Genomic DNA, 24,249 nt, shown 5'->3' with positions numbered 1-24,249 from the left:
CTTCTACGAAAAATGAGTTAGTAGAAATTGAATTCCAGATTAAACAAGTTCATCTACTTGTTTAAGAACGAACAATCTACTTTTAATTAAACTTCTAAATATGGAGAATGTGAATTCTACTAATTGTAAAGTTAGCTATTTTTTCTATGAATGCATTTTCTACTTTTATGAGGTATTCTAAAATACTAGGACTGTGAAATCTAGACACTATTCAAACAGATACATGAGATAGAATCTGGTTATGCGATTTTTGTCTTGGTTCCACAGTGTAGAAAGTGTCTTCTACGAATAAGAAAATTTGATTTTAGCAAAAAAAATATGGAAGTTTCAGTTAAGAAAATATTTGTAATATTCTAACTTACCTAAAACTATAGGTCGATTTTCCTTGTCAAAAATATCAAAAATAAATATTTGTAATATTCTAACTTCCCTAAAACGTGTATTCATTTTTCCTTCTTATTTAAATTGCATACACATTTTAAGGAAGTGAGAATATTATAAATATTTTTTGATATTTTTGGCAAGGTAAATTGACCTATATACGTTTTAGGGAAGTTAGAATATTAAAAATACTTTTAGAATATTTTCTTAACTGAAACTTCCATAATTTTTGTCAAAATCAAGTTTTCTTATCCGTAGAATGCACTTTCTACACTAGATAGAACCAAGACAAAAATCCCATAAGCAGATTTTACCTTACGTAACCGTTTGAGTTTTGTCTAGATTTCGCATTCTGAGAATTTTAAAATACCTCATAAAAGTAAAAATTGCATTCTGAGAAAAAATAGATAAATTTACAATTAGTAGAATTCACATTCCCATTTTTTAGAAGTTTAATTAAAAGTAGATTGTTCGTTCTAAAATAGTAGACGAACTTGTTTAATCTGGAATTTAATTTCTACTAACCCATTTTCCGTAGAAGACGAAATCTACTTTTAGTAGAACGTAATTTAAAATTTTGATTTATCAAGTTTTTCAACAACAAAAATATATCAGTTTGTGTATATGAGTGTTTTATCAATTGTTTCTATTTTTTTATAATTTTTTGATTCATAAAACTATTTATTTCATTAAGTTTTAGAAATGGAAAAAGTAAAAGGGGCAAAAAAAAATGTACAAAAAAAGTTTTATACTAAAGGAACAACAATGCTATTTTTTTTTTCGTTTTGACATTTTTCCCAAAACAATACCTGTACATTTGTATAGGTTTTTGCAATGCAGTTCCTATTTTTGTTAATTTTTTTTGGTTTATTAAACTATTTATTTATTCTGTGCACGGAAGCGTTCGTTAGTCTTTTCAATCATGCAGAGAACTAAGGGAAGATAACGGGGATGCGCGTCACACGCGCATGTCCTTCGGTATCTCACCTTCTCTTTGCTGATGATAACCTTTTCTTTTGTAAGGCGGAGCCCCGTGAATGTGAAGAAGTAATGAAAGGAGTCAGGACATATGGTAAAGCATCTGGCCAATGTATTAACTTTGACAAATCTTCCTTACTCTTTGGTAAGATGATTAATGCAGTTATTAGGCAAGAGATTAAAGATACACATGGAATACATAATGATGAGGGATGGGAAAGTACTTGGGGATCCCAGAGGATATTAGTGGCTCTAAATGCAAACTCTTTGCATTTCTAAAAGACAACCTGATGCATAGAGAAAATGGATGAACTGGTAGATGGCTCTCAAAAGGGGGAAAAGAGGTAATGATCAAATCCATTTTACTCGCTCTTTCTGCTCCCATTGGAGATTTGTGAAAACTTCGCTAGTGCCATTGCACAATTTTGGTGGAGCTCGAATCCACCAAAAAGAGGAATACACTGGGCGAAATGGGAAAATGTTTGTCTACCAAAAGAAGAGGGCAGGATTGGTTTCCGTTTAATTCATGAGTTCAATCTAGCACTTCTGGCAAAGCAATTATGGAGATTGGTTTAGTACCCCCGATTCACTGGTTGCCCGAGTCTTGAGGGGAAGATATTATAGGATGACCTCTCCATTAAGAGCAATCTCTGCAAGTAGCCCATCATATGTGTGGACAAGCATCTCCGCCGCAAGGAAGGTCTTACTTCTGGGGATCAGATAGAAGATTCATTCTAGTTATGAAGTCAAGGTGTGGGAGGATCCGTGGATTCCAACGACACCTGCTAGACCAGCTATACTTGTAGCGCCTGTGATGCACCCAAATTTGAGAGTTAGTGACCTCATTAATCAGGAATCGAAGGAATGAGACGTAGGGCTACTAGAGGATTATGTCCATCCTGATGACATACCACTCATTCGCAGTATGGCCATAAGCTGTACTCATCGCCGTGATACTTTCTGCTGGAACTACACGAGGAATGGCCAATACACAGTTAAATCTGGATACTCGGTTGCTCAAAATCTGTTGAAGCCAGAAGAGGAAAAGGAAATACTGGAACCAAGTATCACTAAACTTCAAGCCTTTGCTTAGAAGTTGAAAACGCCAAGGAAGATGTGCCATCTTATATGGCAATTGATAACGGGTCAGGTGGCAGTAACGAGGAATCTAGTAAGGCAGAATATGAGAGGCGATAAATATTGCCCACGGTGTGGGGAAACAGAGGAATCTGTAACTCATGCAATATTCGAATGCCCTCCAGCTCTGCAAGTATGGTCCTTATCGGCAACTCCTATAAGCCCAGGTACATTTCCAGTGGCAAGCGTCTACACAAACATGGACTATCTATTCTGGAGGAAGAATAATATCCTAGAACCAGACCAAGATAAAGATCCTTATCCCTGGATAATATGGTATATTTGGAAGGCTCGCAATGATAAACTTTTCAGGGGAATAGACAGAGACCCTTTGGAGCTAGCTCGCAATGTCAAGCCTGGTTTAATGCAAATGAGATGATACCACTAGTAGTACATGCCATCAATAATGATGAAAACCAAGTCTTAAGCTTTGGTAATATTTGCCTATTAGATGGATCTTGGACAGCTTATGATCGCTTTAGTGGATGTGGATGAGTCTGGATGGATAGTGGGGAGAACATACAACTTATGGAAACACGGAACTTCACTCGATGTGAATCAGCGTTGCATTCGGAGGTAGAAGCACTGCGATGGAAGATGGAGAATATGCTTCAACACTCGCGATGCCAGAGCTTTGGAACAGACTGTAAGGAGCTGATTGCAATGATAAATGAACCTCAGGAGTGGCCAAGCTTCGCGACAGAATTGGAGAAGATAGAGACGCTGCTGATTTGTTTCCTGGACTTCAAAATCACCCATGTGCCACGAGTGCGCAATCAGTTTTCTGATTTTTTATCTAAGACTGCTAGGACATTTCGTAGGGAGTTACTTTTCATTGGTTGTTCTATTCCGTTCTGGTTACCCAGACCACCTCAAGCTTGAGTAATAGAATGACCGTTTGACGTTAAAAAAAAAAAAAAACTATTTTTTAGTTTATTTTTATATATATGAAATGACATTAAAGACAAAACTAGTACAAATTTGAGATTAGTCTAATGGTAAAATGTACCTGTTGTTTGGTCTAATTTTTTTTTTCTTTATGATATAGGGTATGGTTTCTGATAATCTAATATAGGTAATCAATAGATTTTGTGGCATAAAAACGTTTTTAAATGTTGCAGTGTGATCGGTCTTAAAAATCCTTGATTCTGATTGGTTGGATTATACTGGGCAAATTAGTTAAAAATATTCCACAAAAATAGACTGACATGACATTGTAATTATCTCACAAACCAATGACTTAATTCTATGACTATTATGCTTTAATAGTATAGATTCAATCTAAGAGTAAAACATGAGTATGCTAATTGGATAGTTTAGTTTATGACTACGAGGATGGAATTTTAGTAAGAAATGGAGCTTATGTATCTTCTTCGTTTATGCAATTGATGGCCTAAAGAGTTGTAGGAACATTGTGTAGAATGCAATTGATGGCTCGTGAGAGGATCGATACAATGTTTGTGGTTGATAAGTAATGAACCATGTTTGTTCTTATCAAACAACTGAGTTCTGAAAAGTCAGAAATATCTCAACTTGATCCAGACAGGAGCAAGGCAACAAGACACAAAAAAAAAAAGCTTAGGAAAAAGACAAGACACAAATTATTCTGTTCATCAGAAGAATGATTTATTTATTTCAAAAGTCGTTTCAATAGTCAATTAATTCGCTTCTTTTAAGTCTCTCTGTATCCTTCCTTAGTCACGTTCTGTCTTTTCGTTTCTAATCACAGCAAAAACATTCTCTATTATCCATGGGATCTCCACCATCTGTATTATGTCTAATCTTCTTACTCTTGTTTCATCATATTCCTTGTGTTACAAGCCAGCGAGCACCACGTGGGTTTGGTGATACCCTAATCAACTGCGGCAACATCTCAGTTGGCTTCCCTTTCTGGGGAGAGAATCGTCATCAAAGATGCGGTCATCCTTCTCTGAAACTTAACTGCAACAAATACTCAAACACAACCACTCTTTTCATCTCAGGTTACAACTACAGTCTCCTCCATATAGACAACACGTCCAACATCATTCGACTTTTCAGACAAGATTTCTCAAGTTCTTTCTGCTCCGCTTCATTCTCCTCCACACCTTTGCCTTCTGTACTCTTCCAGAATTTGCCTTCTTACAAAAGCCTCACCGTCTACTACTATTGTGACCCTCGCCGCAATTTACTTGGGAACTTCACATGTCCATATCCAGAGAAAGGTCTTGGCTCACTTGTTCAAAACTCCAAGTATCGTAAGCTTTGTGAGAAGAGTTTCAAAGTCACAGTTCCTACAAGCTACGTCCCAGATGAACAAGCTTTGAGTTTGACCCATTTGGAGAGTGTTCTCAAAAAAGGATTTGAGGCGAAGATGACTATTGGTGAAAAGTTTTGCCAAGACTGTATTATCCCTGGTGGACACTGTGGCTTAATTTGCAGTGATACAATGTATACAACTGGTGGTAAAATCGCTAACTCTCAGATGTTTGTATCCATCATTTTCTTCTTTTTTTTCTATGCAGTCTTGTTCATTAGGGGCCATTCACTTTTGCAGGAACTTACCGCATGAATCGATCCATTGTGATCACATTTGGTTCAGGTTTGAACTTCTTTTGCAATAATACAATGTATTGAAATTTTTGTGGGATTGAGACTAAACTGTTTTTTCAGTTGTAGGGACAATATTAACTGTATATGTTGCGGTTCTTCTTGCATTTGTTTTAAGCGAAAGAAGAGCAATCAATGCTGGGAGAGATCATAACCTCGAGGCACTTGTAAGCCTGAGACGGTATAGTTATGGACAAATCAAGAGGATCACAAAATCATTCACAGAAGTAGTTGGGAGAGGAGGATTTGGAACTGTATACAAGGGGAAGTTGAGTGATGGTAGCAAAGTTGCAGTAAAAGTCTTGAATGATTCAAAGAGCGATTGTGAAGATTTCATCAACGAAGTTGCAAGCATGAGCCAAACTTCACATGTTAACATCGTTTCTATGCTTGGTTTCTGTTATGAAGGTTCCAAAAGAGCAATTATATATGAGTTTCTAGAGAATGGATCTTTGGATCAGTCATCGAATCTCGATGTGAGTACGTTATATGGAATAGCGCTAGGGGTTGCTAAGGGAATTGAGTACTTGCACTACAGTTGTAAAACAAGAATCGTGCATTTTGATATTAAACCTCAGAATGTACTGTTAGACGGAAATCTCAGACCCAAGGTTGCTGACTTTGGTCTCGCAAAGCTCTGCGAGAAGCAAGAAAGCATCTTGTCATTGCTTGACACTAGAGGAACTGTCGGGTACATTGCTCCAGAGTTGTTTTCAAGAATGTATGGAAGCGTGTCTCACAAGTCTGATGTGTATAGCTATGGAATGTTGGTTCTTGAGATGGTGGGAGCAAGGAACAAAAAAGTCGAAAATGCTGATGCAAATAACAGCTCGGTTTACTTTCCGGATAGCATCTATGAAGATCTTGAAATTGGAAATAGCACAAGGTTTCTAAGCGATGAAATAACACAAGAAGAAGAAGATCTTGCCAAAAAGATGATCTTGATTGGTCTTTGGTGTGTTCAGTTACGCCCATCAGATCGTCCATCAATGAACAAAGTCGTAGAGATGATGGAAGGTAGCTTGGATACTCTAAAAGCCCCTCCTAAGCATCTCTTGCAAATGCAAAATGTTGGAGAGTCTTCTCAGCCATCAGGTGAAAGTTCCTCAATTTTTACTAGGAAGTATGATTCCATGAATGTTGAGAGCCAATAAATGTTTATTTGTAGAAACTGAAGTTGTTCTGTTGTAGTCGCCAAATGTCACATATACATTTTCAATTGTTAAAACTTTTGAAAAAATGTAAGAAATAAATAATGACTTGAAGTTTTTAAACTTAGGTCGTTTTAACATATACGAAATTATTTTCATATATTTTGAAGTTTTTGAAGTTAACACTATTACTAAAATATATATTGTAAAAAAACAATTCATCATAAACATAATATATTTATATTTTTGAATTTTGAATTATATTATCTATTTTATATATTTTGTTAATTTGTAATATTATAAGAAAAAAATATTTTATAATCAACTTATTGCTGTTTTAGTTTTTGATTTTTTTTGAAATAACAACTATATATATACATGTATGACATGGTAAATTATTTTTAAATATCTCTAGAATTTATATATGTATTTGTTTCAATCAAATAATGTTTATTCATCGAACATATATATACATATATATTTGACACAGAACATTAGGTTTTAAGCTATAATATATATGTATAATTTATTTATTATTATAATACAAATATATAAACTGTATTAGTCTTTAAATATTATAACTAATTTGTATGAAAATATTTATATTGACATCTAAATTGTTAAAATTAAATAATAAAATAATATGTGAGATGTGACATCATGAGATGGAGTGATGGACATAAAAACATTTTTTGCAGTTTGGTTTTAAATAACCATTTCATTATTGGTAGGATTTTCTCATATCTAATTATTGTGGCCATCATAGAAGTTCTACGGGTTATAGGTTTGATGTTTCTGACACTAACTCTTCAAGAACCAAACTGAGAAAGAACAAACTAAGGAAGGGGCCATGAACTTATAAAAACAAGACTCAAGTTGCTATAAGAGACGGAGAAACGAAGAGTGAAAAAAAAAACGGAAGTGCAAACAGTGAGCATGAAAGCAAAGAGGAAGGCCAGTGATGATGTGGAGATTGGTCAAAGATGCGATCAAGAAGATGTGGTTAACTTATCATCTTTTCTTTGGAGTCACGGTTTCATATAAACTAAAGAAGTGTAGAAAGGCTTTAAGGCACTTAGAAGAAAAGTCAGATTTTAAACTCCAAAGACAAAGTGATACAGATTCAACAGCAACTTGAGAAGGAACAATCATCATGTTATCCGTCAAGTGTGCGTATGGATTATCTGAAAAGAGAACTGGTAAAGGCAATTATCCGTCAAGTGTGCGTATGGATTATCTGAAAAGAGAACTGGTAAAGGCATATAGAGAAGAAGAGCAGTATTGAAGTAAACAAAGCAAAGAGAAATGGAATACCAAAGGTGATGGAAACACAAAGTACTTTCATACCAAATCTGCGCACTGACAGATCAAACTCTAGTATATTATGTTAAAATTAAAGATATAACATATACGTATCGATCACCAGATACATAAAAACATTGCTACAATTGCGTAAGCTGTCAAACTAATCAGTCACCACAGCTTTTTAAACACTCCAAGTAATCAAATTTATGACTTTTGAGTTTGATATGTCCGTCAGAAAATACATACAACAAATCTGAGAGAGAGAAAAAAAAACACACACACACATCATAACTTATGCAGAAACAAAAATAGATAAGATTACAGAAACAAGTGGTGCAACAAATAACCTGTTTTTGATCGTTTCTTAGATCCGTTTTATGTCACCAGACCAGACCTTTTTTCCTTCTAAACCTATCAACACTCATCCGAGACTTCTCAGGTTTATTAGTCTTCTTAGATTTCTCAAGCTGACTGTCAACACTGTTTCTGGAAACTTCCGGAAGGCAGCAGCCGAGTTGAAACGTGTCAGCACGTCCATTCGCTGAAGGCTTGCTCTGGTCCTTGGTTGCATCTGTTGGATTCGTCTTGTTTGGACCGTTCCTTGGTCCCTTGGGTTTAGATATAAATATTACAAACTTCTTCAGATGTTTGATGAACTCTGGATAGAGTTCGAGGTTGCAGTGTCCTCCTCCAGAGACCCATAGAGGTTCATACTTCTCTTTGGAAAGTTCCCAAAGTTGTTTCCCATGGGACCAATCAACTACTTCATCCGCAGTTCCCTAAAATACCAAACGTCGAGAGTTTAACAACTTGAGTTTCACCAAACATTTTCTTGTCAAAATGGTCCTATAAACCTACAAGTTTTACTTCATCGCAAGAAACTGTGGAGGCAATGGATGATAGTAATGAAAGAGAGAATAAAAGGAAAAAAGAAACAATAACCAGAAATGAGCATTACTCACATGGATGACTAAGACAGGACAGGTAACAGAACCGATCTTGTCGATATTCTGAAACGAGGAATTGTTCATGTATAAGCATTTAATACATGGAAACCAGAAACAAAGATGGCTAAATATGTCTGTCTACTAACTTACCTTGTAAATGTCAAACCAATATGTTCGTTTAACCGGGTACAGAACTCTCATCCCAGAGAGAATAGGGCTATGCAAAACCACTCCTCTTAAATTAGGCGTACGCGAAGCTAAATCAATCGTGGGTCCACTACCAACAGACTGACCATATAATATCAGTTGATCATCTTTTACACCATATTGTTCTTTCAGGCAGCTATACGATGCATCTATATCAGCATATGTGTTACATTCGCTTGCCTGATTCGAGTAACAAAATTTAAAAAAAATCCATTAGACACAATACATGGAATCTATAAAATTTCATATTTGTTATTTAGATATGAAAAAAAAAAAGAAAAAGGATCTTGGAAGCTTAGGATACTACCTTTCCAGTAGACTGACCATAGCCAGAGTAATCATACCTGGCAGAGGACAAAACCAAAGGGATACAGTTATAATGAAGAAGATATGCGCAGACTCTTAAGATTCTTCTTATGACTGAAACAGTTGTAGTGAAACAAGAGTCAAACTATTTCTACAGAAATGCCACAACATTAGGGAAGAAAACACACACTAACTAACTAGATGAATATTGTGAAATTTAATCCATTTCGGTCAACAACACATAGATTTGTCATTATTACACTGTTAACATAAAATTACCAAATCCAAAGAAAACCACAAGCTTTTAATCAATTTCACAAATGACAAATGTGGAAACCCTTAAAAGAGAGAGAGAATGGGTACCCCATGAGATTAAGACGGAGGCGGCTGCTAAGCTCGACGAAAAGCTCAAACATCTGACCCAAATCAGCGGCGTTTCCATGGGAATAGAGAAGCGTACCGTTAGCCTTAGGGTGTTTGACATATATAGCAACGATCTCGTTGCCACGACGAGTGCGTAGCTTCAGGACGTCAACGTCATCGCGGCGAGGAACATCGGTGATGTACAGTCGGTCAACGGAGGAGCTATCGTCGGTAATCAAACCGTAAGAAGGTGGGGTTGGCGGGAAGAAAGCAAATTTAGCGGCGATTGACGAAGTTACTCCTCCCATAGCGAAGAAGACGATCTTATCATCAGAACCACTTCTTCTTCTTACACTTAAACCCTAGATTCCTCTTTTTTTTTTTAGGTTTCCGAGATCTTAAGGAAAATAAAAGCTCGAAAAGACAGAAGAAGATAAAGGAAAGTAAAAGTTAGCGAGAAAAAGAAGAAAAGATAAAGAGGGGACAAAGTTGAAAAGGAAATACTAGATTTTTTCGGTGGCGCGTGAGTGACAGAAGCCGCGCGTGTACGAAGAGAGCAACCGTCGCTAAGTGTTTCTCGTTAGAAATATAGTTAGAAAAATAAATAATCGTGCTTCCCTCTCTCTCTAAATGGCCGTTGTGAAGAAAGGCCGGTGTTTTGTATTTCTTTTTTTTTTTTTATTATCATTTTACTTTGGTTATTTTGTTTTTTTTTTTAACGAGGGTCAATTAGATATATAATAATTAATTATTCCCCTATGAACAAGTTGTTCCCGGCTATTTCACGCACAAACTTTTAAGCCATGTCATAAACCACATGAATAACTCTATTTTTTGAATTACATGCACAAACTATCAATTTTAAAGTAATTCTCCTAAAACCGTAACGGTGTTATTTAAACGTTAATTTGGCTTATGATAGGTGGAGAGACGGTTTAAAGATAGAAGAACTTACCAATCTTCATGTATTGTCACAAGGAACTATAAAATTGGCGTAGTCTAGGACGCTTGATTGGTTCCGTAAGCGGATGTTACTCTCATGTTCCGGTCCTGCAGGGATTTATATATTTTCCTCAATCCAGAAATTAATGTCATATGATCTCTTTTTATGCTTTATGTCATATAACTCGAAAATATGTACCCAACCAATTACTATGTCATATAACTCGAAAATGCAGAGTAAAATTTTTTATTCTCAATTGATTATGAAGAGTAAAACGATTTCTGAAGAAGAAGGGTAATTGACAAAAAGAAGAAGAACAAAACGACATAGTATTTTATTTTTATCAACCTAAATGAAACCGACTATCTACCTGTCATAAACCAAGTTAACGTTTAAACAACACCATTTACGGTTTTAGGAGAATTTGTTTAAAATCGATAGTTTGTGTATGTAATTCAAAAAATAGAATTGTTCGTGTGGTTTTTGGTATGACTTAAAAGTTTGTGTGTGAAATAGCCGGAAACAACTAGTTCATAGGGGAATAAATTATTTTTCCGTTGTTCATGTGTTTTTTGGCATGGCTTAAAAGTTCGTGTGTGAAAAAACCGGGAACAACTAGTTCATAGGGGTATGAACCATTTTCCCTATGTTTTGGAAGTTGTCAATCAAAACAATAATATTTTTCAAATCACCAATACTCTAAAATTGTGTATTATAAAATATATTAGATTTTTAAATGGATGTATTTAAAGCATCTAAAATTTTAAATACAATGTGAGACATATTTATTAGATGAATTATCCTATTTCGACTCATATAATTATATATATACATTTGTGCCATTACTTTTATAAATATAAAAACCGAATTAATTTCATATTTGAATATATGTTTTTTCATTAATATTAATAATTTAAATCAACAACAACTTGATTACCATACGTTACATAACTTTTACAACGAATTATTTTATAAAAATAATTTTCTTAAAAAAATAAAATAATTTATTATACTATAGAAAAAATCTAATAAACTCACAAATGAACATTTATAATGTGTACTGGATTATTTTATGGATCCAAACATTAATTCCAGGGAACTTTACTGAAACATCATACAAATAAGGTAATATCCCCTATATATTAATTGAGGATATTTTAAAAAGTTATAACCTGAATTTTGTAAAAATTAAAAAAAAACTCATCCTATGTGGCACTTGTGTATGCCTTCTAAATCCTATTTCAAAGAATTCTAGAGCACCTTGTATAAACTATAGTATAAAAATTATACTCTCTAGCAAAATTGTTGTAATTAGAGAGTTTAGAGACTGAATATTTCTGTGTTATTATTAATGATCAAGGGGGTTCCTTTATATAAGGATTACAAGATGAAGATAAATGGAAAGTATCCAAAACCTAAACTCACTAGGATTAAGAAAACTACTAATACATAATAATGGAAAGATTACATCTACTAGGAAAATGAAAGGATTTCCTTTTCTCCAAGCTTTGTGGCCGCTTTTCTCTCTTCTGAAGTCGGCTCTCTCTCTCCTCTCTCTAGGCTTCGGCCATCTCTCCATCTTCTAGGTATTGGGCCGGTCTCGGTCCGGGCCTGGTTAATGGCAATCCACTCCATGATTTATAACACCCCCCCCCCCCTTTAGATGCCATAACCATACATGATTTGTAGTACACTTCATGTTGCCTCATTAAAACCTTATCAGGAAAACCTAGTGGGACAAAACCATGATGAAGGAAAAAGAGTACAACACGCACTACTCCCCCTGATGTGAACCTCACTGTAGGTTTCTATATTCTACGCATCTGGTGCGTTATCTTTCCTGCATATGTAGGAAGGGAGTAATCGGCCAGTTTCATTACTGAACAGTAATTAGACCACTTCGACTTCTTAGGTCGTTTCTCATGTCCTTTGACATTGAGTGTCCCGGTAAAGCATGTGTGCTAAACAATGTGAACCATATTGTTCTCGGGGATCACTATTGGGTCTTTGCAAATCGTGTTTGCATGTGTCCATAGTCTAGATGTGATCGTCTACTGTTAACTCTTTACTATGGTCGGATAAACCAAGTACTCATGGACAATTTACCAAACATGGTTATCATGAACCTATGTCTCGATCTGGCCGATCCATGTCTGGGTCATAGACCTCGTCTATACATGTCCACTACTTGTCTCATGAGTATTCAAGATCAATGATCATTGCTGTGAGTTTTATAATCTTTCATTATGGCTCTGTGGCCGAACACTCTCATGTATCTCACATGTGGACATCGATCTTTCTTGCTTTAAGCAGTACCATATCTGTCTCGGACATTGTAGTCCTTTATCCATCTCTTGATGGTGTCTCATGACCTCTGTTGCTGTGGATTATATCACACACTGAAATATATATTATTAGGTCATAAATCTCGGCTCTCACAAGCTTATGGACTACAATACATTTGTATCCAGTTGATCTGTTGTCTCTACTAGCCCGTGATCAAGAAGAAGGGCCAGACGCCTTTTAGTCATAAAAGCCGGACGCGTCTAGTAGAAGAGCCAGACGTTCTTTGCTGAAAAGTCGGACGCCCTTAGACGGACATAGTCGGACGTCTTTAGTTTGAAGGGCCGGGACACTTTTGGTCGGACTCATAGATATATTCTATGCCTACTAACCTCTTTAAGGTTTAGTATAATCACAAGGAATTTCAAATATATGGACTGTATTGGATTATCTTTTATACAACTCCAAGATCAATGATCATGCGTGATCAATTTCTTTTACATACTATATGCAGCTGCTTTATGTTTCAGTCCATGAATCAGCTTAGGAACGAAGCTTTTCTTTCATCTTATCCAGTGATCCATATGCTGCTTACTACATCATTTGTATCTAATTTCATTCCTATGACCAGACCATTTTCAATTTCGAAAAACTGTAGCAGCATCCACCACATAGGAGTTTATCTCCTTATAATATGTTCCTTTGATCTATGTGAGTACCTTGTGTAAAAAGCTATGATCTAATGCTTTTATTAGGAAACATGAACACTCTTAGACCTCGTGATCATGTTCCTTCTCTCACGGTTTCTTTATCTCACAAGATCCATCTATTTCACTGGTTAATCAGATGGCGTTTCTGTAAATGGCCAATACGCTCATCTCTCTTTTAGATACTTTGAACCTCCACGTTTTATCTAATCTCTATGATCTTTTTATGATTGTATGAGTACTCTTTCGTGGGTTCATGATCCTCATTCATCTCTTTATGTTCAAGTGCTATAACTTTATATATCTTTATATAAATGTGTGTGTGTGTCGACACTTTCATGTGGTTCCATTATGTTCCAGACATGATCTATAGATTTGAGATCTTATTATCCAGGACCTTTATTACCTAGTAGCTTGGCGTCCCAATACTACATGGTTTGGTACCTTAGATGTGTAGCTGCGCAGCCTTTTCTCAATGTTTGGTATGGTTTCTCTTATAATCTCGGATCTGTATTCTATGCACCATTCTTTCTAACCGAGATTCCTTTATCTTATGGAACACTTGGTCTATCTTGTATAGAATCTATAGCAACTTGATTATGTCTCTTCTAGGACATTCATTTGGTGCTAAGCTGGTTAATCATTTCTCGGGTCAGTGTCTGGCATTTCGATAAGCTTCTCAATTAGCTAGCTTTATATAATCTTTCTTTGGACGTCTTAAATTATAATCTCTAGTCCGAGGAACTTTGCCAAGACAATGATGGTTAAAACCATTCTTACTTTTAACATTCTTTATCCAGCTTATAATCTTTCTCCTTTAATATTCAGATTCATTTGTTTCATGCAATCCGTTCCTGGCCACTATTTGATCACCCATGTTTTGGCTCTCGGTCCTTATGATTTCGTGGAGAAAGTCCTATTCTTATATATTCCCAATCCTCTACTGAGGTTCCATCTTTAGACGGCACATGTATGTATGTGGTGGTTTATTCAAAATCTCTTAAGATGGTGTATGTCTGGTTTTATGACCCGTATTCAATCTGAGATGAGAATATCTATGCTCACTTATATGGCCTGATGCATATTATCATTCTATACATGTAAATCATAATGTCCCCAAGCTTATAGACTTTATAGTCTTATCCTTATAGGTAATGGTTTACATGGCCGATAACTTATAGGTAATAGCTTACTTGGCCGAACCTTTATAGGTAATGGAACGTGTGCGGCCAAGCCTGCACTATGTGGCCAAGTCACGACCAAGTCACGGCCGAGCCGTTTGTTCTCATGGTCTCTTCAGCCGGGTAATGGCCTCTTTGGTTTGGCCGTTTGTATCATGGCCTCTACGGCCGAGGAATGGTCCTTTATGGCCGAGTAATGGCCGAGCCATATAACATGGTCTTAGACCATAGTGGTACACGAACTTGTAGTATTGATCATGGGTTTATCCTCTCTCCCCCTCATGACCATACTATAAGGTCGTGGTGCTTGAGACAATTAAGCCTAATGAGTTTTCCTTTGTGTACATGTTTCACAACGTGAGATCTTTTACGGGATAACTCTGTGCCTTTTCAATCTTTGCATCAAGTTTAGACTAGGATGGCTAATCCTATCATGCCATATAGTGTATAATTTCGTGGTGTTATCTCAATATGGTTACCACATCTCTTGCCTCTTTATCATACTGATCTGTAGCATAGTTTTGATCAGTAGAGATCATAGGTATAGTCTCGACCACTTTCTTTCAAGGTCTTAGGCGTTTTTCTTCTTTAAATCTAAAGGAACTTGTTTCCTTTTGTTTGCCCACTCTCTCTATTTTGAAACCATATTATCATAACTCAATGGGTCACATATTATTGGGTGTGTATAATGCCTTTTAAGGCAATGCCTTAGCCATAGTTTCTTTACTATGCTTTACTATACTCATTCATGATTTCTTACTTGGTTTTATGCCCTTTAGGCAACTCTTTAAAATCATTTATATGTTCAAGTATGATCAGGCAAGATAATAAATTCAAAATCAATTCTTATTATATATATATATAATCGTGAAACATCAAAGCAAAACATAAAGCAATAAGACAAGTCGTATCAAAATTTAGTCCTTGACACAATCAGAAGTCTCAAAGTCCATCTGGTCATCTTTAGCAATGTCAGAATCATTATCGGCCTCATATCCGGAATCGTGAACCATGTGAGCCTCCGGGTTCTTGTTCTTCAGACTTTCTTGGTAGAGCTCACATAAGTGCTTAGGGGTTCTACAGTTCTTGGCCCAATGGTTTCCCATTCCACATCTGTGACAAACGGATTTGGTCGAGTAAGACGGTTTGGATATGCCGCCTCGACCACAGCCATAACTACCTCGGCCACGGCCATAATTGGAAGCACAACCACGGTTATTATGGTTTCCTTTCCGGCCGGTCGAGTAGTTGTCTCGGCTGTTCGAGTAATTGTCACTGCCACGCCCCTTGTAACCACCACGGCCATTGCCGTGTGATCTCTTATTGTTTTGGACGTAATTACACTCGTTGGGTTCTTTCTTTTCAACCTCATTAGCTTCCGGTAATGGTGCTGTTCCAACAGGTCTAGCTTCACTGTTCTTCATCAGGAGCTCATTGTTTGCCTCGGCCAGAAGCAGGCATGAGATCAGATCAGTATATGTGGCGAAGCCTTTCATTATGTACTGCTGTTGCAGTATCACATTCGATGAATGGAATGTAGAGTAAGTCTTCTCAAGTAACTCTTCTTCGGTTACTACTTCACCACAAAGTCTCAGCATCGAGACCGTCTTAAATAAGACTGAATTGTACTCATCCACCGACTTATAATCCAAGAATCTAAGATTCTTCCAGTCGTTTCTAGCCTTTGGAAGTAACACCGTTTTCTGGTGATCATATCTATGCTGTAAAGCATCCCAAAGTTATAGTGGATTTTCCATCGTGATGTACTGATCTTTTAGACCTTCAATGAGGTGATGGCGTATAATACTTATAGCCATGTACCAATTCTTATCGGTCTCATTGTTGCCCTTGATGATAGTATCACCAAGTCCCTTTGACCTTAGACTGATCTTTGTATCTAGCGCCCACTGCAAGTAGTTATCTCCGGAGAGATTAAGGGCTGCATAGTCTCTGTTTGAGATTTTTGACATCTGAATCACATCATCATTCAAAATTAAGTCTCACAATGTGATCATGTGGCCGCAAGATAAACGACAAGCTCGGCCACAAACATGTCTTACGCATTTATGAAAATCAAGCAATCTAATCGACCATGTTGCGAAACAATCATCAAGCCACACGACCATGTAGTTCTACTTAATGCAAACAGTTTCAAGATTTTATAAACTACATGCTGGTCGATTCCTTTTAAACAGTATGAATGCAATCCATATTCAGATTCATATGTATGCAAATAATCTTAATCAATTCTAGGTGATCAAATAAAACAATCAAGTTTCAAATCAAACAATTAAAACCGATTTTCCAATTTAGGGTTTTAGGGTTTTCGAAATTTTGATCTTTGATCAAGGGAATTTGATTTGAGATTCAAAATCATTAAGACTTTGATTTTAATTGATCAATGGATCAATCTCGAATTATGGTTTAGGAGATCGGACTTATTCGAGCTCTGATTTAATCTTTATGATTTGATCTATTTTTTCTATGGCTTTCATTTTTAGAGTTCTGATTTTAGGGTTTCAATCTTTACAAAACAACCAGGTTCGATTCATGTTCTCAGAATTAGGATTACCTTTGTTTTGCAGGTCTGAACCGGACCACCAAAGATCAGAGACGAGCTGAGACGAACGGACGCGGGACAGCTCCTATCGGGTCGCGTTGCCGAGAGCTATCGCGAGCTTGTTTCTTCTCGCGGACTGTTGCGTCTGGTCGGGGATTTGGTCAGAGCTGGATGCAAGCTGAGCTGAGGCTTGAGGACGTTGATCACGGACAGGGAATGTCTGAAGCTGAGCTTGATCGGAGTTGAGCTTGATCGGAGTTTTCAAGCCGGAATGTAAGCAAGAACAATTTAGGGTTCTTCGGGATTAGGGTTCCAAAAGACCAAGACGGCGCCAAGTATTGTTTCTGTGAGTGTGGGCGCGTCTGAGATCGGATCGACAAACGGTTTGCACTGATGGATTCGTCTCGTCAAGAGCTTCAAAATGATTTGTGGCTCGTCGTCTGGTTCCTCAGGGTTTGAGAAATAGATCGATTTTAAGTTGCGTCTGGATTAGGGTTTATGTGTGACGGATTTTAGGTTAGGTTTTGTCTCAGGGTTTTGGAGTCTATCGTGCTGATAACGTGTTGTAATTAGAGAGCTTAGAGACTGAATATTTCTGTGTTATTATTAATGATCAAGGGGGTTCTTTTATATAAGGATTACAAGATGAAGATAAATGGAAAGTATCCAAAACCTAAACTCACTAGGATTAGGAAAACATTACATCTACTAGGAAAAGGAAAGAGTTTCTTTTTCTCAAAGCTTTGTGGCCGCCTTTCTCTCTTCTGAAGTCGGCTCTCTCTCTCCTCTCTCTAGGCTTCGGCCATCTCTCCATCTTCTAGGTATTGGGCCGGTCTCGGTCCGGGCCTGGTTAATGGCAATCCACTCCATGATTTATAACAAAAATAATATTTTGCAGGCTATAGTTGGTCGCATATATCAAATCTTTATTGTTTCGCAGGCTTTCATTAAATAAAATCTACAGAATTATCTAATGTGATTAAAAAATATATAAAGCAATCAATGATTTTAAACAATAAAGATTTGATAACAATTTGTATACTTTTTATCATTTTTGTTTATTTTTTTATTATTAAAATAAATTGCATAATTACATTAATCATATAATAAAAATCTAGATTTTTGTATATGTTGTATTTTTGAATTTTTTAAAACGAGTATAAATTACTAAAATTGTTAAAAGTCTCACATAAACTTTTATGATCAAGGTTTAAATTTTTTCTATATTAAGATACAATGATTATAAGACCATATGAAGAAATAATTTTATTTTAATAGGTTTTTATGTTAATATATATATATATATTTCATATCGTTTAAATTAAACTATACATTGTATGAAAATGTATACTTATATTTTGATATTTGCATTGAACATATATTGAAAAGTTAATATTTTAATTTTGAAATCTTCGTTGTTTTTTAAATGATTATAAATTATTGAAATTATCCCACATTAAAAAAAAAAAAATTCGTTGGTGCAAAATTTTGTTACACAAATATGCAAATAATCATAAAATCATATGAGTAGAAACTTCATTTAATAAATATCCATATTAAAAGTGTACTATATATATATATATGTTAATATTATTTAAATTTAATTATATATCATGTACAATAGATAAGATTGATTGTTTTGATTTATTTACCCTAAATGATTGCGAATAAACAAGAGTGATAGTTTGATTTATATGCATCCGTCAATTTATTACATAATAGTAACTGAATTATTAGTTATTTAATAAATATACTTATTATTTTATTATTTCATAATATGCAGAAAAACATAAAATAAATAATAATATAAAATATTTTTTCTGCAAAAGGTGCAGATCTTAACCTAAGTATGTATCTTTTTCATTATTTTAAATTATAAGCATTTTCTAAATCTTAGGTCAAAACAAACAAACGAAATGAGAATAAACTTCAAAATAAATATTTATATCGAACAATAACCAAAATGAAAAAGAGAAAAATATTGAAGATAGATAGGATTGGCACGTGAACGTAAACTTCTCATAACCATAATTAATTTTTAAATTACTAATTCATGATATAATACCGAGCTGACATAGTTTCATTGTAATCACATAGACCTAAGATTTTTCGACCTAAACGTTAGGTTCTTATGAGGTAAGTGATTTTTGACCTAATTTGTTTTTTAAAATGGGATCAGCTCATCAGTAAACAAATTATGTAATTAACAAAAAGTTAAAAAAATGTTTAAAGACCAAAATATTAATTCAATCAAGAATATAAATTTATTTTTCCGTATAATATTTTTTAAATAATTTTTATTTAAATTTATCATGCGCAAGGCGCAGGTCTTATCCTAGTTCTCAGTAGTATATAAAACTTCTTTTATTACTAACTAGTGGTTTGCCGACGCTATGCGCCGGATTTTTATAATAATTTAACTAAATATTTTAGATATTAAAATGTATTTTAATGAATTTATCAAATTTTATTATCATTTAAAAAAACTATTTGTCAAAATTATAAAACTATTTTTATTTTAGGTTTAATTCCTACATCATTGATTATGAGGTTTAGAAAACCTCAAAAACCAATGGTTGGTAAGCTTTTTGGAAGAAGTTCTTGATCGACATGATGTACATTAGAGGTACGTTAGTCTCTACCCAAACTTTCCTAACCAACAAAGTTTCTCAACCAACGATATGGAGCCAGCTCACACTGCAGCTAAAGACAACATGGTGAAACACAACAAAACCGACTTCAAAGTTCCTTTGCTTATGGATAATTTTAGAAACTTTTTACCGAACCTGAAACTTCCTCTTGTTTCAAAGCTTCCATCACTCAACCTCTTTAACGTTCCAGCTTCTCTCAAAGGTCTTAAAGCTGCAGGTGCTAAGCTTGGTCAAGACGTTCTTCGTTGCAACAATGTCTCTGAGATTGTTGCTGTTAATCATCAGACAGGTTTACCAGCTAGGTGCATGAAGTTCTGAAGATAGTTCCGTTTTAACGGATGATTATTTGTTTCTCTTTAAGTATATGATTAAAGGCTTAAATATATATATGTAAAACACAATGAAAATTTGATCAAAAAAGAGACAAGACACTTACGCAACAACAACAACAACAACAACAAAAAGAGTGTTGTCTATAATGTAAATTTGATTAGCCTTTACTAATACACTCATCAGAGATGAGACAACACAAACGACCAGTTTACAAAGGAGAAAGCAAGACAATGCAAATTATTATTATTGTCGTTATCGAACACTTTCCAAGTAACAGCTTGTTCATAAGTGACATGTCTCCCATTGTAGACAAAAAGATTCCTGAAGGCAAGCACGCAAATCCCTGTAGAGACAAGACTAATGAGTTGCAGACATTATCTTAATGACCGTAAGGGTTTGTTTTGTTTCTTTTTTACCTGTTGCATTAGCTTGGCGAAGTCTGAGCAGAGAGCCTTAATTTTGACCAGATTCGTCAAAGATCTTTTCCAGTGCAATGTCTTGTAAGGCTACAAGCGTTGTCTCTAGCATGTCTAAACCAGCTTGGTTCGCGAACATAAACACTGGTTGAGGCTGCAAATATAACATAGACTATAAACCAAGCACGGTTAAAATGTTTAAAACTACCCTATGGACACTTTGACTCACCTTTAAAGAGCAACACAAGATGGCATTTTGGTGATTCCATATAAGTTTCAACAGAGTCTTGCTTCCAATAGAGTCAACCGTTTACTAACTCCAAGCCTAAGTGGTGACTGCAACAACAAACATTAGACTTAAGACATCATCATTAGTTAGCTCGAGGTTTGTAATGAAAGAAAGAAAACTCACGTGTAGCTTTGGGAGATCTACTGGGCAAGGGTAACGGCTTCAGAGACCCGGTGACAACTTGGAGCCAAGACCCGGTCTGTAAACTTCAAATTATCTGAAATGAAAATTTCGGAGCATCAGATTCTTAAGCGTACAGCCATTCTTTTTCCCCACCACAATGACATATTAATCATAGATTACAGATAATATATTATCAACAACAATAAAGATTTTACCATAGGATTAGAATCAATGCCACCAAATGTGCTGAAAGTATCATACACGATCTTTTCATCCACATCCTGTAAAAGCAAAACCTAATCAGCTATTGTAGTGAAATACCAATATTTCACAATACAATTACCACCAGATATCATACAGGGTCAAGGTTTCCAATGAAAAGATTAGTACCAACATCGAAGGGTGGAGGTAGATTGAATGCTTCAAGTGGGTGGAGTAGATTAATCACGGAAAACTCGGAGTAAAGAAGAGATTTATGGATGTTGATAGGTTACGAAGATAGGAACGGTGCTTACAGTCTCTGTGGAATCTCATCGCTCGAGGTCGGAGTGCAAGAGAAATATGGAAGACAAAACCTAATTTAGAATGGGTTTCTAACCGGGCTTTGGGTTCAGGCTTAATTTGTAAATATAAAAGAGCCCAGTTCAAATAAGTGCGAAGCCGGCTGAAAAAAAAAATCGCAAGTGGCCTGGTGTTCCGACACGTGGCGCAAAACGCCCCACCTTCCATGGTGACGTGGACGCATGAGAAGAGAGAAAAGCCTGTTTTATTGTTATAGATAGATAGATATGTTTCTATATCCAGCGTACCTTTCTAATTATGTTGTGAAAAAAAAAAACGTAATTACTAGAATATCACTTTTTAATGTCAAATTAGAATAAAAATCCAGCACATGCAGGAAACTAATGATATGTATTAATGAACTCACCAGTAAAGCATTAGAGAAGAATTGACAGCTGAGTTAATATGCATTGCAGTTGATTTAATCAATGCGGCTGATTTACACATAAAACTAAGCGCTATGATACGACTGTGTTACAAAAATATGGTTGATTTATGAGTTTCTTACGAACACAAACAAGCATTAAGTGATGGATGATTTACATACACCTGGCTGACTTACGAGCTAACGACTGATTTATGAGCTAATGACTGACTTACGAACACAGGTTACAGCTGGTTTATTTATTGGCTGGCTGATTTTCAAAAATTTGGCAGAGTTGTAGATTGGACACGACTGAGTTATGTTTCTCTGGCTAATGTATTGATCATCAGGTGGTTGAGTTATTAAATTGATTGCTAACGTATGGGAGGTAGTTACGGCTGATTTACGTAAAATCAGCATAAATCATCCGTAATGAGTTGAATTAACAATAAAATTGGCCTAATTACGTCTGATTTATTAGTGAAAGATTAATTACTACAATAGCATTCATTTCACGGCTGATTTTTTGACGATACGGATGAATTAATATTTTCAAGCTAATTTATGCCCTTCTATGGCCTATTTTCGCACCTGATTTTTTGTTGTTTTAATTACTGAAATAGTATTCACGTTGCGACTGACTTACATTTATACATTATGGCTTATTTATTTAGGCTGATTTACGTGTTCGTTTCGTGTCTTACTTGCCACGTAAACAATAAAAAAGACATCATCTCCGATTTTTTATGTCATCAGCTCCTATTTTCCATGTCATTATTAACGTTATAGACAATCTTAAATTAGGGTTTATGTCGTGATGCCGTCTCTTCTTCTTCTTCTTCGTCATCTACCTTCTTTATTTGATATCCATATCTGACATTTCGAGATACCTTCTTCATCTACTTTTCCTTCCTCTTTATTATTCTGTTTTTTTCATCTTTCTCTTAGATCTTATGGATCCGGTAATTATTGTTTTCGGTAATTGGGTCAAGCAAAACAAATATGTATTCAACGTCGACGTATAAGTGTAGAGTTCTTCATTTAACTGATAAAAAAAACACACAGCAAACTTTCAAAGTCGATACTCTTCATTTGTAATAACACAACTCTTCATCGAAGAGATGCAAGTGTTCACTTTGTAATGTTTTGTTTTTTATTTAAACTCTTGTTATTGTGATGTAAAACAACATGTTCAGATTTCTATTCTATTGATAAAAAGTAAAGTTCTTGTTCATTAATTTTGTAGTTATCACAATCAAATAGATGTGATACAAAATTATTTATTCTCTCTTTAAGAGATTCATCTGTTATTCTTTGTTTTATTTTAGAAACTTTAGTTCCTTTTACATCATTATCCTCAGCTTCAGCTACTTCTGTTCTTGGCACATGGCTTTTTCTTTTCTAACATGTTTTTTCTTTCGTTTGGTGTTAAGCCTGGTATTGGCGTAAGAGCTTTTCGAAGCAAACATTTCCATTTTTTGGAGACCCGGGTAATTTTGTTGGACCTCATCTTTATATTAATAATAAAATGTATTAATTGAAAAAAACATCACGAGTGGTTATGTTTACATATCTATATTATTAAAAGAAAAATACCAATTTGAAAATGTTCTTACTTCATTAATTAAATTCTCTATTTTTTTGTTTATCTTTTCGATTGCATTTATAAAATATCCTAAAACGAATAAAACTGTCTAATTTATTACTTGTCTTTTCAGTTATATTAATGAAATATGCTTAAATGAATTTAAACTTCCTATTTTATTGTTTGTATTTTTCAGTAACCTTAATGAAATATCCTTAAATAAATTTGGATATCACACTAAATCTCTATTATTAAAAGAGAAGTACCCATTAAAAAATACCCATAAGTTTTCTAACTTATTTACACTTCCATGCCACTGAGAATTAAATTAAACTACCTATTTTAATGCTTGTCTTTTCCAGTTAAATTAATGAGTTTTCCTTAATCAAATTTAAACTTAATGTCATTAAATAAACCTACCTATTTTAATGCTTGTCTTTTCCAGTTAAATTAATGATTTTTTTTTAAATCAAATTTAAACTTAATGTCATTAAATGAACCTAAAAATACATCATATTTAACGTAGCTTATTACGTACGAGTACAGCCCAATAATGAACTTGGATTTTATTTTTACGAAAACGTGAATCACTTGACTTATGTAATATTTAAAATATATTAACTACAATATAACAAATGCATATAACCTACCTATACTTTAGTTTGAAATGATCATGTTCAAGTTTTATATAGTCAACTTACATCATGCATCGATCGATGTACAATATTCAAACCACCTATAGTTTTCGTTTTCTTTATAGGATGTATCAACCAACCAATCATCCCATTGATTTTCTAAGCTTTATAAAAAAACAAATCAATAAATACAAACTCAAAATCCAATATCTTCTATTAATCAAAACATAATATCTTCAATGTCGTATCTTTAA

At 34.9% G+C, this 24,249-nt stretch overlaps 2 protein-coding genes, 1 long non-coding RNA gene and 1 pseudogene across 6 annotated transcripts; 1 reads left to right on the top strand and 3 right to left on the bottom strand.

Moving 5' to 3' along the window:
• The first annotated feature begins 4,024 nt into the window (after window positions 1–4,024).
• On the top strand, window positions 4,025–6,353 carry LOC125588785 (LEAF RUST 10 DISEASE-RESISTANCE LOCUS RECEPTOR-LIKE PROTEIN KINASE-like 2.3). 2 transcript variants are annotated; one of them, XM_048760591.1, is made up of 3 exons: window positions 4,025–4,940; window positions 5,033–5,077; window positions 5,155–6,353. In XM_048760591.1, the coding sequence occupies exons 1-3, from the start codon at window positions 4,247–4,249 to the stop codon at window positions 6,237–6,239; spliced, it is 1,824 nt and encodes a 607-aa protein (XP_048616548.1). In that variant the 5' UTR covers window positions 4,025–4,246; the 3' UTR covers window positions 6,240–6,353. The 2 variants fall into 2 exon arrangements, with proteins under 2 accessions (XP_048616548.1, XP_048616547.1); XM_048760590.1 differs by having other exon boundaries at window positions 4,080–4,940; window positions 5,149–6,353.
• A 1,383-nt stretch (window positions 6,354–7,736) lies between these two features.
• LOC106355445 (alpha/beta hydrolase domain-containing protein 17B-like) lies at window positions 7,737–9,991 on the bottom strand. Its single transcript, XM_048760592.1, has 5 exons — window positions 9,365–9,991; window positions 9,003–9,039; window positions 8,639–8,875; window positions 8,504–8,551; window positions 7,737–8,320 (listed from the first exon to the last, which is right to left on the bottom strand). The coding sequence occupies exons 1-5, from the start codon at window positions 9,670–9,672 to the stop codon at window positions 7,922–7,924; spliced, it is 1,029 nt and encodes a 342-aa protein (XP_048616549.1). The 5' UTR covers window positions 9,673–9,991; the 3' UTR covers window positions 7,737–7,921.
• Window positions 9,992–15,178: 5,187 nt separating this feature from the next.
• On the bottom strand, window positions 15,179–16,708 carry LOC125588784 (annotated as a pseudogene).
• A 3,344-nt stretch (window positions 16,709–20,052) lies between these two features.
• Window positions 20,053–21,422, bottom strand: LOC111207245. Of its 3 annotated transcripts, none has more exons than XR_002659502.2 (6): window positions 21,209–21,422; window positions 21,066–21,131; window positions 20,851–20,944; window positions 20,668–20,774; window positions 20,439–20,592; window positions 20,053–20,365 (listed from the first exon to the last, which is right to left on the bottom strand). It is a non-coding gene; the product is annotated as an uncharacterized LOC111207245 (long non-coding RNA). The 3 variants fall into 3 exon arrangements; XR_002659503.2 differs by having other exon boundaries at window positions 21,245–21,422; XR_002659501.2 differs by having other exon boundaries at window positions 21,241–21,420.
• Window positions 21,423–24,249: the final 2,827 nt, after the last annotated feature.

The sequence above is a fragment of the Brassica napus genome, chromosome C6, assembly GCF_020379485.1.
Source record: "Brassica napus cultivar Da-Ae chromosome C6, Da-Ae, whole genome shotgun sequence".
In the NCBI taxonomy this organism is placed as follows: Eukaryota; Viridiplantae; Streptophyta; class Magnoliopsida; order Brassicales; family Brassicaceae; genus Brassica; species Brassica napus.
This window is presented reverse-complemented; position numbering and strand designations above follow the sequence as displayed.